Source organism: Dasypus novemcinctus, chromosome 8, assembly GCF_030445035.2.
Source record: "Dasypus novemcinctus isolate mDasNov1 chromosome 8, mDasNov1.1.hap2, whole genome shotgun sequence".
Taxonomy (NCBI): Eukaryota; Metazoa; Chordata; class Mammalia; order Cingulata; family Dasypodidae; genus Dasypus; species Dasypus novemcinctus.
Window position 1 is genome coordinate 88,533,824 of NC_080680.1, and position 18,269 is coordinate 88,552,092.

The window sequence follows — 18,269 nt, forward strand, 5'->3', positions numbered from 1 at the left end:
AAATAATTATCTATAAACCTTTGTGTCACAGGATTTAGCAGTAGTAGTCACGAAAATGTTGTCTATGGCCGTAACACCAGGTGCTGGCAGTATCCAGAATTCCTCAACTTTCCCCCACCCCCAAATACCTCATAATTGATGAAAATAAAGCCAAGTTTACCCGGCATGACTGAGCTTGCTCTCGCAAAGCCTGAATGCTGCTGCCATAGGCGCTGAGATCTGACATCAAAGCTTCATGTTTCTTTAGTAGAGCCTGAAACCACAATCACACATGGTGCACCTTGCAAAAGAAGTTTTAGCCCATCAATGGTTCCCACCAACATGCCATCCTCCCTCTGAAACCTTTAATTACATGAATAGTTGATCACCTCCCACTCTGTACTTTCCCTCCCTTTTAAAAGAAAATACTTAATTTGGAGGAAACATTAATTGTGATTGAGAAGTATTGTCTTTCACCCTATTTTTACATACTCAATTATGTAATACTTGAAATATGCAGAGATCTAAATAACAAAATCGTATATATTGCTGAATCAACCATCCATCTTAAGAAATAAAACATTATTGATAAATAGAAGTTGGCCATATATACAGCCCTCCTTGGTTTTATCCCCTTATGTCTCTACATTCGTTGCTTTATTATTTCCCACTATTACTATTCTCAAAGCTTTTTAGTTGTCCCATCTTTTGGGAGAATAGTATACAGTCATGTCAATATTCAACTTTTTTATGAAGACTATGATAAGAAAAGAGGTAGGTACAGGGACTACAGCTCCATCTTTATGAATACAATGTAAGAGTTTTAGTTAGCCAAAAATAGATGAACAGCAAAAGAGGGTGCAAGTATGTGTGGACACATATGGTAGGTACAATAAACAATGAAACAAGATGACAAAATAATAATGCTTGAAGCTGGGTAACAGGTAGCCATCTCTTTAGTTTTGGTGTGACTGAATTTCTACAATAAAAAGTGAAAAATACTCTAAAACACCTTAAAAATCAACCAATCATAAATAGAGTCAAAAACGAGAATGGAAGTTGAGAGACGCAGAGGTGGGGAGTTAGTGCTTTAATTGGTGGAAAGTTTGTTTGGGGTGAAGTAAAAAGTTTTAGTGATGGATGGTAGTGATGGTAGCACATAATTGTGAATGTAAGTCACACCACTGAATTGTATCACTGAAAATGGTTAAAAATGGGAAATTTTATGTTGTATATATGCTACCACGATGAAAACTTAAAAAACAAAACAAACACTAAAAAAAAAAAAAAAAGCTCAACTGTGATGCCATACATTCCACACATTATTTTTCCCAACTTGTTTCTCAATCCAAGCCTTGGCCAATCTCCCTGGGAAGTGCAATGCTTCTCAAGCTCAGAGATTACCTCAGCAGAGTCCTCATCCTTCCCATAGTCAGTGCTTCCCACAATAGGCTCCTTCTCGCGCATCCAGGACTCAGCCTCATTGGCATCAGCAAAGTACTGCTGGGCTTGCAGGGAGTCCTCTAGGTCCTGCCGACGTTGGGAGGCTTTGGCTTTTAGTGACTCCCACTTCTGGTTCAGTTCATTAAGTTTGGCCTTCACATCCTCTGCAGCAAAATGGCCTGGAAAGCAGGACAATGAAATGTATTTTGACACAATATAGGATGACAAAAAAGAGGTCTTCTATGTATTCACAGAACTTTCATTTTTATATTTTGGTAAGCCAGGTCCCTTTCTAATTCCAAGTTTTATGGAGGCTTGAGTTCCAATCCTTTTAACAGATTTTCTTTATTTTTTTTTTGCCTCTTCAAACCATGACCTCAGTACAGACACTAAGAAGCAAATAACATTAGTAATGCCAGATTGGACTGTCAGTGAATGAGTCTTACGTGTGCTAGCACTTTAATACCTGATCTCAATTAATCCTCACAACTACATTAGGTATTGTTATCCCATTCTACAGATAAGAAGCTGAGACTCAGTGAGGTTAAGGTCTAGTTAAGGTCATACAGTTAGGAAAGAATGGATATGTATTCACCCTCACAGCCCAGCCTTACTCTCATCAGGTTGTAGTAGTTTGATATTGTATAGACCCCAGAAAAGATCATGTTTGTAGAGCTAAACCATTCCTGTGGGTGTGAACTCATTGTAGGTGGGACCTTTCGATTAAATTACTCAGTTAAGGGTCTCTTGATTGTATTACTTCAGTAAGGCATGACCCAGGGTGGATCTTAATCTTCTTACTGGAGCACTTTATAAAGAGGATGAGTACTCAGACAGAGAGAGAGAGAAATTTCCAGAAGCTGAGTGAGAAAGCCCCGGAAGCCAGAAGCAGGAAGCTGTGGGCAATGGAACCCAGAGGAGGAAGGAGAACCCCAGCAGATGCCTGCATAGGCCTTGCCATGAAAGAGAGGATTCTGGACTGCTGAAAGCTCATCTTCAGGAAGAAAAAGCATCACCTGATGAAGGCTTGATTTAGACATTTTTCTCAGCCTTGAAACTGAAAGCTTTAAAACTAATCCTCATTGTAAGAGCCAATCCATTTCTGGTATATTGCCTTGGCAGACTTAAGCAAACTAAAACACAAGTCCATACACTTAATCAAAAAAGGAGACAGAAAAACAAAAGCAAAGCCACTTTCACTCATGACAGTCTCCACAACACTCACCTTCTTCCACCATGGAATTTCCCTTTTGTGTAACTGCTTTGATGCGGGGTTCATGTCCAGCAATTTCTGCTTGCAAGGCCTGGTGTTTCTTTAGTAGATTCTGTACTCCAATCAAATCCTTGCCTGAAAGCAGAATGCACCCTCTAGTTATCCAAGCCATGAAGAGAAAAGTCAGCACTAACCTCTCACTCTCAGCTACCATGGTTCCAGTTTAAAGTTAATTTCTTTATCTTGCTCATTCGGAGATGTGTCACTTTTATGCTGTAATAGTAGAGGCATTCCCAATTAAATTCCCATTTGATGGAAATAGACTGACCTCTGTTTGTGGATGCAGCAATGGGCTCTTTCTCACGAATCCATGTCTCTTCATCTTCAACATCACGGAAGAGCTGCTGCAAACGCAGAGAATCAGCCAGCTTCTGCTTCCGGGCAACCATGGGATCCTTGAGAGCCTCATAACGAGCCACAAGGGCTTCCTGCTTCTTCTTGATGTTTTCAGCATCAAAATGGCCAGCATCTTGGAACTGGCGGGCCTGAATGGTGATACCATCAATACGATCCTGGGATTGGGAAAGAACAGAATCTTGAAAGCTTTGACCAATGTTGGGCAACTATGTTCTGGATATTTCTAAGTTGACATTTCTAGGTGTGGTTTTATCATAAAAGTAGTATTAACATGGTCCTGCTCCCATCCCTGAGAGTATTCTTTTTGGCATCTCCCATATCTTGGGCTCAAAAAGCTCTGAATTTAATTTGAGCAGAAACATATGGAATATATAGGGTTATCTAAGAAAATCAATACATTTCATCCCTCCCTTCCCAAAATAGTCTGGTCTTGATAACTGCTTGCTATTCTTCACTTCCATTGTTTCTACATTCACTTGTACAAGTACAGCCCCCAATTCACACTCTACCTGGTGAGCAGCCACATCTGCCTCCAGCAAGGCATGCTTCTTTTGGAGGTTTTGGACGTTGGTAAGATCTTTGCCATAATCATCCGAAGCCAAGTGTCCTTCCACTTCATACAGCCACAGTTCAATATCCTCAACATTGCGATTAAATTGCTGCTGCTGGTTAGCTTCACGAAGCTTTATTCCTATTCAAAGAGGCAAAGTTTAAATTTCTCTTTCTTAACTCCTTCTATGAACACTGTTCATAAATAATGGTGTCTCAGTGAAAAGACTATGGATGAGTTTTAGTTACTGGTTCATTTCTATCTCATAGGCAAAAATAAATAAATTCCAACCACCTCTCTACCTTCTGGAGGCTGAATTGGAAGTTGTCTGAAAAGCATTCTAGTTGCCATGAGATAGGCACATCTTTATCTCACTTATCATGAGAATTACTAAATGCTTTTGGCTCATTCAGTGATGGAGCCCAAATTTACTCAAGGTAGGTTGGCCATTTCATTTCCTTCTTAGTCAGGCCTTCCCCAATGAGCACACTCAGTCATATTTACCAGATCAACAAAGCATCAGAGCCTAAGCCAAGTAATTTCTACTCAAGAAATTAGCTCTAACGCCCAAGGATCATAAACATCACCTTCTCTGGGTGGTTCATGTTCCCTAAAACACCTAAGATTTAGTTCCTCAAATATTCCAGTTACAATCCAGTGAAAACATTTTCTCCTACCTTTCAGTTCCGTGGCCTCTAACAGCTTCTTCCACAAACTGATGACCTCATTCATACGTGCTGCTACTTCATCCTTGGCATAGTGGTTGACATCAATCAGCTTTTGCCCAGCTTTCTCCAGGGCATCAATGCGGCTTTGGTTTGCTGAAAGCTCAGCCTCAAAAGCCTGATGCTTCTGCACTTTTCCTTGTAGGTTGGATGGGTCCTGCCAATAAAAGAAAGAAGGGGATTCTATCTTGAGCCTGAACATGTCAAGTTACTTCATGTCACCTTCATACCTATCTTTTGGTGGCAATGTATTAAACAGTCAACTTACATTAAATAGTGTGGTTTATGGAATCCCCTATCTCTCTTTGTAGCTACAATTTACTTTTCAGAGTTTCAGATAACTACCCTGTGTTCAGTTTCCTTAGCCAAGTGCTATATAACAATGCAAACAATACAATACCTTATAAGCTTCATCTGTGGCAGTTTTCATCTTCTCGTTGACCCAACTCTTGAGCTCATCAGAATCACGGAAAAACTGCTGCAGGTGGAATGAATCAGCCAGCTGGGCCCGGCGATACATAGCTCTCTCATGAAGGGCATTGCGGCGGCTCAACAGCTGAAAGACAAGGATTCATGTGAATCTTGGTTCTTACTCCCAAGACTTTGTTTTCCAGCTTAACTTTAATATCTGTCTTAGGAGGGATACCCACATATAGAAAGGAGCATCATGAACCTAGAAACTCACAGCATCTCGGCGAGTAGCCACATCTTCCATTGCATAGTGGTTGTTCTGAATTAGCTTGGTTGCAAATTCATCTAATGCCTAAGAAGGAAGATTAAGAGTTCTTCACTAGTAAGCATATTATTTTGTAGACTGGATACTAGAGAAAAGTAACTGCTGAACAAGTCACAAAACATTCTAAGCATTAATACAGGTCAAAGTTCTCATTCTGTTTTAGGACATTTTCCCTTAATTTTTTTTTTTATGAACACTTTGTGATTGCATAATTTAAAAGGCTGGTTATAAGTTCAGTTATTTTGATTCCTGGTTTTAACAACAACAACAAAAACAAAGATAATCCATAAAGAGACAGAATTCCAATAATGGTGTTTTTTGGTAGGATTAAATCATTATGCATATTTTTTTTTCCAATCTCAAGTACCATGCTCAGGTTTTTCTTGAGATTCAATTAATAACTTTCCATCTTTCCTGGTGTCAACTTTTTTTTTGGTTTAATATTTTATTTTAGTAACATATATACAACCTAAATTTTTTCCTTTTAATGACATGCATATATATAATTCAGTGATGTTAGTTAGTCACAATGTTGTGATATCACCACCCTCCTCCATTACCAAAACTTTTCTGTTCCCTCCAATAGAATTCTGTATCAATTAAGCTTTAACTCTCCATTCCCTACCCCTCCCCAGTTCAGGTAACCTGTATTTTAAGTTTCTGGGTCTATGAATATGCTTATTCTAATTATTTCATACCAGTGAGACCTTACAATATTGTCCTTTTGTGTTTCACATATTCTATTCAACAGGTCTTCGAAGTCCATGTTGATGCAGGTTTAAGAACTCTGCTCCATAAAAAAACAAAACAAAAAACTCTGCTCCTTTTTACAGCTGAATAATAGTCCATGATATATGTATACCACATTTTGCCTATCCATTCATCTGCTGATGGACACTTGCATCCTCTTAGCATTTGAGTTTTTCCATGATGTTTACTAACAATATTATGCTAGCTCCATTCAAGACTGGAGACATTAGATACATGACCTACTCACAGGGATTAGATGCAAGTTTACAGCCTTCCAATTCCTACTTCTAAGATCAGTTTTGAAGGGGAAGATCACCTCCTAAAATAATTCTTTACTTTGAGTAAAAAATAAATATCAATTTGGAGAGTTATAGCAAGCAAATGATTTCATTCTAAAAAGTTGCGTATGTCTCCACAAGATGGTTTATTACCACCACGAGATTTTAAATACTTACAGAACACCTTCCACATAGTTCCCTCATCAAATCTGTTCAGTAACCTTCTAGAAAAGAAGAGCCTTCTCTGGCTTACTCTAAGGATCATTTGAAGGCACTGAGAACAATAAGGATCTTACTGTAATCTTTTCTTCCTGAGCACTGAGGGATTTTTCAAAGTCCTCATGCTTCTTTAGAAGTGCTTCCACGCTATCCAAGGAATCTCCCAAGTCTTCATTCAATAAGAATGCCTTGCAAAAGGAAATAAAAGTGTTCAGAATAACATCCTATCTTTTGATCTTCTAAAACTGGAAAATTTAGAAGATAATTTGGCCAAAATACAGGAAGAAGGACTGAGAATCTATGGTTACTGAACTATCAAGTTCCCCTCTGGAAAGTCTAAGACTTTTTGGATTCACTTAAAATCAATTCAATAATACCATGAAATCCTTATTCCAGATTCCACTGAAACTCTTTTCAAATAACTCTGTTGCTTCTATTTAGGTTTAGATTATACATAATGCTAAATTCTAAGAAAGAAGTTTATTCTCTTGAATAAAAAACAATTTCACATCATACCTATCTTGCAATCTCACAAGGAGAAATGCTGGTAAAGCTAAAGAAAAGCTTGCTCAGCATCCTCTCTTCATTTGATTCAGAACTGACATGGTAGTGATGTCCTAAACTGAATAAACCAACTACCTGAAGGGTAAAAGACTTCTTTTATCATTTATGTGGCTAGGAACTTTGCTCACAAATTACCTCTTGTTTGCTCATCCAATTGTCCACCTGTTCAGTGTCTCGGTAGAAGAGTTGCAGGTCCATGCATTGCTCGTACTGCTGCCTGCGTAGTTCCCATAGCTCCAGCAGGGCAGCTCTTTCTTCAGAAAGGATAGTCAGCTTGGAGAAACAGGAAACAGAATGTGTCAAGTTCACTACTGTGATGAAATGTCAGTCCTAATGCTCTCTAGTCAGACGTAACGGCAGTCCATGGAATTTTTAATCCTAAACTAATCTTGAAGACTTTTTACTGATTTACAAAAGGAGAAGAAAACATTTGCTTTTATTTAAGCCATGCCACAACAAATTTATAAATACTGAGCAGCTTTGTATGTTTACGCTGAATATAAAAGGGATGGCCTCTTCCAGTAAGGAATTTACTGCCACATTATCACAAAATAATTCTAGGTAAAAATGCTAAGTAAACCCCTAGACTGAAGAAAAAGTGCATCTATCTGAAAAAATGGCAGTGTAAATAATAGAGACTCTCAACTGAGGAATGTCAATTGAGTGGGTGCTCCATAAAATGATTAAAAAAAAAAAATCCATCAATGTTCTAGATACAAGTTTTAGGTTCCAAAGTTATTGACAATTCATTCAGTCTATGAATTGTCTCCTCTTGGTATACGTATATTTAAAAGTCATTACTTATCTAATGTTCCCCAGGCAACTTTATACTCCAGGACAGGCCAACATTTAAGTGTTTATATATATAATTTTATAGTAATTTGTTGACTCTTGGCTCCAACTACTAAAATGCAGGACTCAACTCCCTGCAAAGTCCCCTTCAAATAGGAAACTTGTCACATATCTGCCAAATAAATGCAGTCTTTCTGTGATTAGATACCAATCACCATACTGTACCATACATCTAAATCTCTGAAGAGAGAAGGTGCTCAACTTTGAGATGGAGTCTCAGTCTGAAGTTTTTTCGCACACCATAGTGACATGAAATATTTATGGATGTATAACAATTATCTGAGACTAAAAAGAAAACACTATGTGATCTCTTCTTTAAAAGTTCCATTTCTACTCTCTTACCTTTTCCTTCACTTCATCTGAGGCATAATGGCCAGCAGCAAGCAGGGCCTGTCCAGATTCATCTGCAGATTTAAAGCTATCTTCATGAGCATCAATTTCACCCTATGGGCAAAAAAGAACACATTATGCTCAGCATCTTGTAAAAGAAAAATAAGCTGTGGAATTTCAAATGATCATTTGAAATCAGAATATCACATAGAGAACTAGACCATCACTTATTCATATATCCTTCACAACACCTCTGAGTTTCTACACATTCTCTCCTGTTTCACTGGTCTGTTTTCCTTGCAACTAATGGTTTTATTTGCTATGACTTTATATTACCTAGTAGGGAAAAGTTTCTCCCCACAACCCCACCTTATTCTCCAAAACTGCCTTAGCTACTTTTGAATTTCCTTCTTCCAAACAAATTTTAGAATCAGCTTATCTCGTATAAATGATACACTTCAATAAATTTTAAAATAAAAAAAATTAAAAGGAAATCAGCTTGGCTCATTCTAAACAACAAGAGAAAACCTACTGTGCCTTTGACTGGAATTGCACAGAACTTATTTACTTTGGGGAGAATTACACTTTTATAAAAGATCATTCCAAAGGATATGTGGGAATTCTGTACTTCCTGCATAAATTTTTCTGAAAACCTACAATTGCTCTTTAAAAAAATAATAATTCCACCCATGAACTAAGTAATCTCATTTATTTAATTTTTCTTGACTGTCTTTCAAAAAGCTTTACCACTTTCCCCACAAATGTCTTACACAACTTTTGCTAGATTTGTTTTTTGGTGCAATAAGTGGTATTATTATTATTACTATTTAGGTATGGAAGTAAAGAGTTTATTAAGAAACAAGAGTACATAATCTGAGACAAAGATTGTGGGCATGCTGCAGGGTGAGTTCTGTGTGTGGGGCCCCAGGTTAGGATCTTTACTCCTCCCTTTCATAACATTGGGGAGGGGCTCCAACTATTGGTTGCCTTACTATCTCCCCACCTGTTAGCTCACAGGGATCCAATGAAGAGGCCTGTTTGCATAAACTGTATTTTTAAAAAATCACATTTCTTACTCTTTCCCTAGTGTAAAGGAATATATTTGACTTTTGTATATTGATTTTATACCTAACACATTAAAACCTCTCTGAAGGCTTCTAGTAATAATTTTCAAAATTCTGCTCAACAGTGTTTTCTAAAATTACTTCACCCCAGAAAATTCCCTTTCTTTTTAAGGGTAAGAACTATTAAGATCTCATATAAATTAGTATTCCATGGAACAGATCCTGAGGAAATACTAGTATTTCATAGTATTTAACTATGAAATTCAGCATTTAAAGTTGTTTTTTTTTTTAGCATAGGAAGGGTGTGCTATATAATAGTGACGCTTCAACTTTGCCAGAGCTTTTCTCTTTGCTTTTATGGATCACAGTTAACCTCCTGATATTTAACCCAAGATTTCTGCAATCTATCAGAAATAGGCAAAGTAAAACCAACAACATTTTTATGAAAAGAACTACCTATGAACAAGGTTTCAACTACTCTGAATATAGACCTCACTGGATAATGACATGCTATCATTATAAGCTATTATCTTTGTTTCTGAAACATCTTGAACACATTACCTTGTGTTCTTGATGCCTATCCAGCAGGGCTTCAGCCCCAGCTACGTCATTGGCAAGCTCATCTGCATTGATGAGGGCTTTCATCTCAGTCACCCAGCTGGTGAGGTCACGGAAGTCAGCAAGGAAGCGTTGAAGCCTTGAGAAAACCAAAGGTAAGTCAGACTTTTCCACTGGATACCCCAGTGGCCCCCCAAAGGTCTGAATTCTATAATCTCAAAGGTCTAACAAGCTATATAAACTCTAGTCCTGGAAAATACAGAAGTCTCCCAAATCTAGATGGAAAAGAAAAGTATAAAGGAGGCTGAAATCAGTCTTTTAAAATTTAGGTTCCGTCCATCCCTATAAGGCCCCAATCTTGTCCAATGTTTTCAACTTCCTAGGTTCAATTCCTGGTTAGTAAGAAACATTCTTTTCCTTTCCAATCCTTGATTTACTTAATTTTAACCATATATTTCAAGTGGTGCTCAGCTAGCGTAAGGATATTTTTATTTCTATTGGTTATAACCTAGTGATATGGAATGGAAAAACGATACTTAGAGTACTATAAAGTTGTAAATCTCCAAAGTAATAGGATATGGGTAGTAGAAAGTCACTTGCACTTCCTTAAAATGAAACCTGGAAGGCATACAGAAACTTTTTCCAATATATAGAACAGATCCTTAACTTTGCCTTCCCCTCTTTTCTAAAAACAGACAAAAGACACAGGCAGTTGAGCACTGGAAGATTATTTCTACCTGTATGAGTCATTGAGGCGTGCATGTCTCTCTGCCGCAAGAGTGCGGATCTGCTCCCAATTTGTAATCAGTTCTTCTCGCTTCACTTGAATCTGAGTAGCACTCAGAGGGTGGGACTGCTGTAGGCGGTCGGCCTCAGCACACAGGGCTTTGACCTAGAAAAAAATTGTCAAAACTGCTCATCTGATCCTTGGTAACTTACTTATAGCAATAGCTGCTTTCAAAACTCACCCATTTTCATAATGTAATTTAAAAAAAAATAAATAATTAAAAAAAAACAAAAAACAAAAAACTCACCTTGTCCTCTAAAGCAGCAAGATCTCTCTCTAAACCCTCGTGCTTCCGAAGCAGAGCCTGAACACTTGCCAAGTCGCGGCCAAAATCGTCAGAGGCCATTAACTGCTCCTTTTCCTTAATCCAGCTAATAGTCTCATCCACATCCCTATAAAATAAAGGCACCAGGGAAGCACATGTGGCTCAAGCAATTGGGCTCCTGCCTACCACTAGGGAGGTCCGTGGTTTTGTTCCCGGTGCCTCCTAAAGAAGACAGTGCACTAGCACGAGGGGCAGGTGCAGCCAGATGATGCAACAAGAGACACAAGAAGAAAAACATGCAGGAAGCGGACTTGGCCCAGTGGTTAGGGCGTCTGTCTACCACATGGGAGGTCCATGGTTCAAACCCCGGGCCTCCATGACCCGTGTGGAGCTGGCCCACGCGCAGTGCTGATGCGCACGAGGAGTGCCATGCCACGCAGGGGTGTCCCCGGCGTAGGGGAGCCCCATGCACAAGGAGTGCACCCCATAAGGAGAGGCGCCCAGCGTTAAAGAAAGTGTGGCCTGCCCAGGAATGGCGCCGCCCACACAGAGAGCTGACACAACAAGATGATGCAACAAAAAGAAACACAGATTCCCGTGCTGCCAACAATGAAAGAAGTGGACAAAGAAGAACATGCAGCAAATGGACACAGAGGGCAGACTATGGGGTGGTTGGGGGAAGGGGAGAGAAATAAATAAATCTTTTAAAAAAAAGAAGAAGAAGAAGAAGAAAAACATGATTGACACAGCAAAGCAGGGAGCGGAGATGACCCAAGCAATTAGGAACCTCATTCCTACACTGGAAGTCCCAGTTTTGGCTTCCGGTGCCTCCTAAAGAAACAAGATAACAAATAGACACAGCAAGTGCAAACAACAAGGGGATGGAGAGAAATAAATCAAGTTAAATAAATAAAATAAAATAAAATAAAAGCACCAGTTAATCCACAGTTACGATGGTTCTCTAGAAGAACTGGGATGCCCGTACTGGGCCAAGGCCTTGCTTGTTATGGCATCTTATTAATATATGCCAGATACTTTATCAAGCCCCTTCAAGTGGATGTTCACTCTGACTTGGTACCTGTTAAAGCGCTGAACCTCAGCTGCGCCAAAGAGCTTTCCCTGTCTCTGAAGAGCCAATCCCTTCAGTCGCTGCCAGGCTGCATTTACTTCATCCTGCTTAGTTTTGATCAGTTCCTCTTCAGGATGCTGTTCCTAAACAAGAAGCAGTAGAAGAGACTGGATTTTGTCATAACTCTGGCTCCTACAACTAGTTACCCTAGAGTTGGCTCCTTGAACTGTCTGCTTTAGTGAAATCTCTGCCATTCTGAAGACAGTGACAGAAGAAATGCTGGTCTCTGTGAAATTAAGTGATCTGTATTTTAAAAGAGCTTGTTTCCGCTTCTCTAAAAAGGCGAGAGCTATTTTCTACCACTTGGAATAGAGTGGCTTATCTGTATAAAATGGTTATGTACTTATTAAAAACCTTTTTATTAAGAAACATTTCAACTGCAAATTGGCAATAGCTTCATCAACACAACTATCTGCCTCAACTGCTTAAGGTTTATTTCAAATGCTTGTGAGCCTGTCAAGCATGGTTTTCAGGGCTCCAAGTGTTCATTCCTTGCTTCAAACTGGAAACATTTCTTTAAAAGTATTCTTCTCTACCCATCACATTTTGGTAGCCCAATAAAAGCTTTTAACAAGTCCTACCCCAAAGTGGAGGGGAAAAACAGATCAAATGAACTTTGCCTTTCCTGCCCATGCTAACAAGTTAGAAAGCACTCTCTAATTTAGTTGCATGCAGTATTGTTGCCCTTCCTAGGTCTAAACAAAAACCTTAGACATGCTAACAAAAACTTAATCAGAGATTAAGGAACTGATCATCAAAAGTTAACATATGATGCCATAAGAAACACAGAACTGTATTTACCTGAATGAGTTTGGCAGCAAACTGGTTTACTTCATTAACTCTTTCTTCATGGGCAGCCATATCTGTTTGAAATTCTTCAAATTTCTTCTGTAAAACCTCCACGTGTTCCAGGTCCTGGCCCAGCTCCTCAGAAGTCACAATTGCTTCCTATTCAGGAATCATAACAGAGCCAGAGTCATTAAACCAACACATGGTAACAATGCCTCCCAGAAGTTTATGTGAAACAGACACATGAGGAATGGGGCCATATTAGCTTTAGTGGATGGAGCTTTCTATATGGTTTGTGATTTCTGTTCCTCTCACAGGCAAGAGGTTAAGTTCATACATTTATGTCTCAGAGACTCCAGGTTTCACAGCTACAGAATAGAATATACCCAGAGAGCAGCTGAGATATAGCAATCCCCCTTCCATCCTTTCTGCTTAAACTAGCTACATCTGCCATAAACACTGGCTATCAGCTGTAGGTCAGATAAGTCTCTTCCATTCCTTTGGGTAAAAGACTTAGTAGCAAATCTTCCTTCCCCAAACACACCTTGTCATTGATCCAGTCCATCACATCCTCACATTCTCTTAAATATTGCACCAACTTCTGGGCTTGCAGCAGTTTAATTCCTTTTTCCTGCATCTTCTCTAAAAGTAATTCCCACTGGCGGTGTAGCTCCATCAAACGAGTCTGAAGGATAAAAAATTACCCTACAGATTACTACCAGTTTCATGGGATCTGCTCTTCTAAAGAATTCCTATGAGATAAGAACCACATGGATAAAAATCTTTTGAAAAGACAGTCCCTAAACTGAGAGAAAATTATAGATCTGAGAGTAGAAAAAAGTCCATACTTTAGAGTGGTTTGGTAGGCCTTAAAAGTTATAAAATAACCTTCCATAAGTACATATTTTCTAATTTTTGTCAGGGGAATTATTGCCAAAAGTGGGATTTCTAACTCAGAAGAACTATTGTGGAGGGAAAAATGAGGAATTAACATGAAAATTTAACAGAAATTACTAAAGATTATCTCCTGAATTCATGGAGGAAAGGGGAAAAAAACAAAACAAAACAAAAAAGGTCCATTAGACATCAAAAATATAAAGAAATAATTAGGAGGCATATGTAAAGAATAAAACCTTTGTATAGAAGCAGAAAAGATAGGTGACCTGAAATGTCATCAACAGAAGAATCGACAGAAAAAGTTTTGGAATCTCTGAGAAAAGATACAGTTTGTAATAAAATACATCTTCAGTTTATTTCAAACTTCATACAAGTGGCAGCCACAGGCCCAAACATATTCACTTCCCAGCATCTTTGGGTTCTCAAGCAAGGCCCAATAAGGACTTGTCAAGAGGTGGGGCAAACTGATCATCAATGTAAGTTTAGGTAACATATTCCATATCCCAATCCAACCTCAATGCCTTGATTATACCTACCCAAGATACTGGGAGTTTCTATATAACAAAGACAGCATAAGAAAAACACAAAAGGTTTAACACTAAGAGAAAAGAAGTCTGGGATCCACCCACTGTTGAGATGACACTCCCAGCAAAATAAAAACTTGAAAGCCATGAGTTAGTCAACATGGGCGGTTTCTCTTAGAAACAAGTTTGGATGCTTAATTTGAAAGGAGAAAGCAGTGGGGGGGGGGGGAAATGTTCACACAAATTCACTTCCACCACTGCAATCACTTCTACCACTGCTTGTTAAAAACTGTAACCCACCACTGAGAAGGAAGTGAAAAGCATTCCAAGGCAAGGGAGGAAAGGCAACCAACAGCAAGTCAATACTCCACCTACTTGGATGTGGGACCCAATGTGGGTGGCAGTGACTATGGGGCGCCACGCTGTCCGGTACGGTGTGAAGGTCTAAACCAGTGATAGAAAGGTTATCCAGGACACATAGCCTTTGCATGCCACCCAACTTCCTCTATATTAATTCTGCCTGTCAAACTAAGTTATTGACTTATGGACCAGATAAGTTACCAAGCCAAGAACTCCATAAGAATTTTAAGCATGAAAATAAAAATTAAATGAAGCCTTTGCTCAAATTAAAACTGGAGCCACAGAAGGCTAGAGAAAGCCTTACCCTCAAATCAACTGTCAGTTTTTCACAAATTTCATTTCCCCAAATTTCACCTTCAAGTGAAGAACTAGCACAAGGCCCATCCCAGTACTGGAAAAATTTTCCTATTCCTGGTTTGTCTGATCTTGAAAATACTGTGGGTTAAGTAGAGTTCAGTTTCATAAGATTACTATTGTTTGAGAGTATGAATGGACAGGAAGGAAGGGTTACTAGTCAGAGAAAAAAAATCCCTAAACATCACAGGTGCACTTAAGAAACCCACTGGGAAAGCTGGCAGGGAGGAGAGGAAATCCTAGTTCTAATGCAGGTGATTTCTCAATAGAGCATGAACAAGCAGCAAGAGCTTTCAGAGACGCAGTCAGGTAAAAAAATTAAAGAAAGTCAATAGGAATGAAATGCAGGTTGGAAAAATAAAGCAAATAGTTGTGACTGGAGAAAGAAAGATTGAAATTTCAGTTCTGTTACTTATTAGCTGTGTGTCTTTGGGCAAATTATTCAAACTTCTCACCCTCGGTTTCTATCCTCTATATGGCATTCTATAATGGGGGGTGGGGGTGGGGATAGTGGCTACCTTGAAAGATTATTGGAAGATTAGAGATAACACATGAAAAATGCCTAAAAAAGTCTGCATATAAATAGCTAACAGCTACATAACAAATGGCAGCTACTAGTACATTTTATTTATTTTCTTAAGATTTTTTAAATTTATTTTTCTCCCCACCCCCCCTAGTTTGTCTGCTCTGTGTCCATTTGCTATGTGTTCTTCTGTGACTGCTTCTATCCTTATCAGTGACACTGGGAATCTGTGTTTCTTTTTGTTGCGTCATTTTGTTGCGTCACTTCTCCATGTGTGTGGCGCCGTTCTTGGGCAGGCTGTACTTTCTTTTGCGCTGGGTGGCTCCCCTACGCGGGGAACACCCCTGCGTGGCACGGCACTCCTTGTGCACATCAGCACTGTGCATGGGCCAGTTCCACACAGGTCAAGGAGGCCTGAGGTTTGAATCGCGGACCTCCCATGTGGTAGGCGGATGCTCTATCCATTGGGCCAAGTCTGCTTCCCTACCAGTACATTTTAATGTTGCTTTAATAAGAACTCTAAACAGGGCACATGGTATTAATAGACCAGGTTAATTACTCAAGACAAACCCTTGATCTATTTCTCATGATCCTCATCTGTTTCCTGGTTATACTTCAAAGTAGCCCCACTCACCCTGGGAGTATAATTTCTATTTGGGAAATAATAAGGCATGCTGATTTCATTTACTGTAAGATTATATAAAATAGTTAGAAAACGGGCAGATAAATATTTGTATTTAATTGCAGGGACACATATTACATTACTGAGATGGGTTGAATGCAATTAAAGAATAGTTGGTCTTACAGCATTTAGAATTCACTTTTTCTATTTGCAATCATTACTAGTAATAGTCAATAATTATTACTAAAAAGCTTAAGGCTAATTCCAAATGTTCAGTATAAGACCGTAGAGTTTAGCAGATCAAAGGTGAGCAACAAATATTTATTAAAGACCCTTTATTTGAAAACTACCAAACTGAGGAGGGGAGATGAAGCATTTCTGCTGAATGGAGCTTTCATCTCAATCTTCAGGTCCCAGACCTGACTTCAGGTTACTATAAAAGTCTGGTCCCTCAGAGGAACAGAACTTCTGATGACAAAAAACAAAGACAGATATGAGGTATTATCAAGATACACAAGAGCTTTCAGTTATGAGAAACTCAGTGTGCCCACCTTATCCTTAAGAGTCGTGTTTTGCATTATTACCTTGGTATTAGAAACATGAAACAAAACAGAGAAAGATCAGTTATTACCCCAACTTTAATGAACCAGCGCCAAAACGAGTCAGACCAAGAGTTTGAAGACTCTTGCCTCAAAGTCAGTTATATGACCATGGTCACTGACAAACAGATGCCACACAGCTGGACCTTTAACTGGCTTGCTAACTGGAGGTCAGTAAACCCCATCCAAGGTAAGCCACTGAGATTCAGACAGCAAGCTTTCCAAGAGAGCACTTTTCTTTTAATTTTTTTTCTTTCTTGAGAGACCTTTTCTTTATAGTGTTCATATTTCTCATTGTGTCCTAATTCCTTAATCCACCAATTTCACTAATACGCTTTCCACCTAATTATCTGCAGAGTTCAATTTGCATTGTAATCACATTCATTTCTTCACTGAGTTACACAAACATGTTTATATACATGCCCAGCTGTAGAATTTCGAGAACACATTTAAGAGACTTCATTAAAAGAAAAAAGAGACTTCATAAATTCTTTTAAAAGGTTGGCGAAATCTATCTTTTTTTAGAAATTCAATTGACATAGAATTTTAATCCACATTTCCTCTACCAACTAGATGAAGGTCTTCCATACCAAGCACTACCTGTACTTACCCTTATGGTTTCAGATGCAAAATGCCCTTCTGAGATCATCAGGTTTCCAGTTTCATCCAGCTTAACAATGGCTCCCGAATTGGCCTGTACTTCAGCTTCAAAGGCTTGATGTTTCTGAAGCTTCCCCTGTTGGTGAACCAGGAAGTGAGCCAAAAAGTGCAATCACAAAGTACTCATCTTTTCTCCTTCTCCCTTTATTCCTCCCCTCCTTAATCCTATACTATCTAATTATGGACACATCACTCAGCTTCTCACCCATCCCCATAACCATTCAATTAATCAAGCACTTTGCCTGCATCTATATTGGCTCTGAAAACTTTACTGAGAACTACCAACTTTGCAGATAAGAAGATGTATAAAAATCCTAATGTTATTGTCTATCAGGAAATTAACCTTAAATGAATATGCAATCCCTAGAAACATAGAACCATACTGACAGTTTCTTAGCATGTAATATCTTTACTCTGGAATAACCTATCCACATTCATTCATGACATGACACTTTGTTCAGCTTACTTTAGAAGCCACTCTTTTATCCTGCATACTAAGTCTACACTATACTGAAATTTCAATTCAAACTCATGGACCTCTGGTTAAGAAACCAGAGGCTTTTCAGAGTAATAAATTAGCCCTTCCTTATGTCTGATCTACATTCTTCCTGATGCCCAATCTCTCAAGGTCATATTAGTTTAACTTTCTTTGTCTGATTTTAGGGCAAGAACAACTGTGCTCTTTGAATTTTAGCAAGAATATCAAGGAGCTCAGACATACCTGCAAGTTGGTTGGGTCTTTGTAATTCTCATCAGATGCAATCTGAAGTTTCTCCTGAATCCACTTCTCCAACTCCTCGGCATCTCTTTGGAAAAACTGGAATCTATAGGAATCTTCAAGCTTCTGGCGCCTAAGGGTTGAGAGCTCCTTGAAGCGGTGATATCGGTCTAGGACCTGCTGCCGCCTCTCCTGAATGTCCTCTGCTGTTTCCAGCACTTTGACCCCGCTTGGATCCATTTTCTGAAAAGAGAAAATGCCCTAAGATAAGCACCAAAGAATAACAAAACAGATTCAACAGAATCGACCTCTGAAGGAAAGAGAAAGAATTATCAGATGCTCCTAAAGCAGACAAATGAACGGA

At 38.9% G+C, this 18,269-nt stretch overlaps 1 protein-coding gene across 15 annotated transcripts in view; it reads right to left on the minus strand.

Moving 5' to 3' along the window:
• The window catches only part of SPTAN1 (spectrin alpha, non-erythrocytic 1), a 66,438-nt gene that overhangs the window by 38,420 nt on the left and 9,749 nt on the right, over positions 1–18,269 (minus strand). For all 15 annotated transcript variants that reach the window (XM_004476447.5, XM_058302301.2, XM_058302297.2 and 12 more), the window contains exons 2-20: positions 17,909–18,148; positions 17,138–17,263; positions 13,193–13,333; positions 12,661–12,807; positions 11,809–11,942; positions 10,713–10,857; positions 10,416–10,570; positions 9,682–9,817; positions 8,069–8,170; positions 7,010–7,147; positions 6,388–6,498; positions 5,013–5,090; positions 4,728–4,883; positions 4,280–4,484; positions 3,562–3,743; positions 2,964–3,207; positions 2,648–2,770; positions 1,384–1,601; positions 161–253 (exon numbers count right to left, since the gene is read on the minus strand). In XM_004476447.5, the coding sequence (XP_004476504.2) occupies positions 161–253; positions 1,384–1,601; positions 2,648–2,770; positions 2,964–3,207; positions 3,562–3,743; positions 4,280–4,484; positions 4,728–4,883; positions 5,013–5,090; positions 6,388–6,498; positions 7,010–7,147; positions 8,069–8,170; positions 9,682–9,817; positions 10,416–10,570; positions 10,713–10,857; positions 11,809–11,942; positions 12,661–12,807; positions 13,193–13,333; positions 17,138–17,263; positions 17,909–18,145 (2,871 nt within the window). In that variant the 5' untranslated portion in view covers positions 18,146–18,148. The remainder of the gene's footprint in view (positions 1–160; positions 254–1,383; positions 1,602–2,647; positions 2,771–2,963; positions 3,208–3,561; positions 3,744–4,279; positions 4,485–4,727; positions 4,884–5,012; positions 5,091–6,387; positions 6,499–7,009; positions 7,148–8,068; positions 8,171–9,681; positions 9,818–10,415; positions 10,571–10,712; positions 10,858–11,808; positions 11,943–12,660; positions 12,808–13,192; positions 13,334–17,137; positions 17,264–17,908; positions 18,149–18,269) is intronic.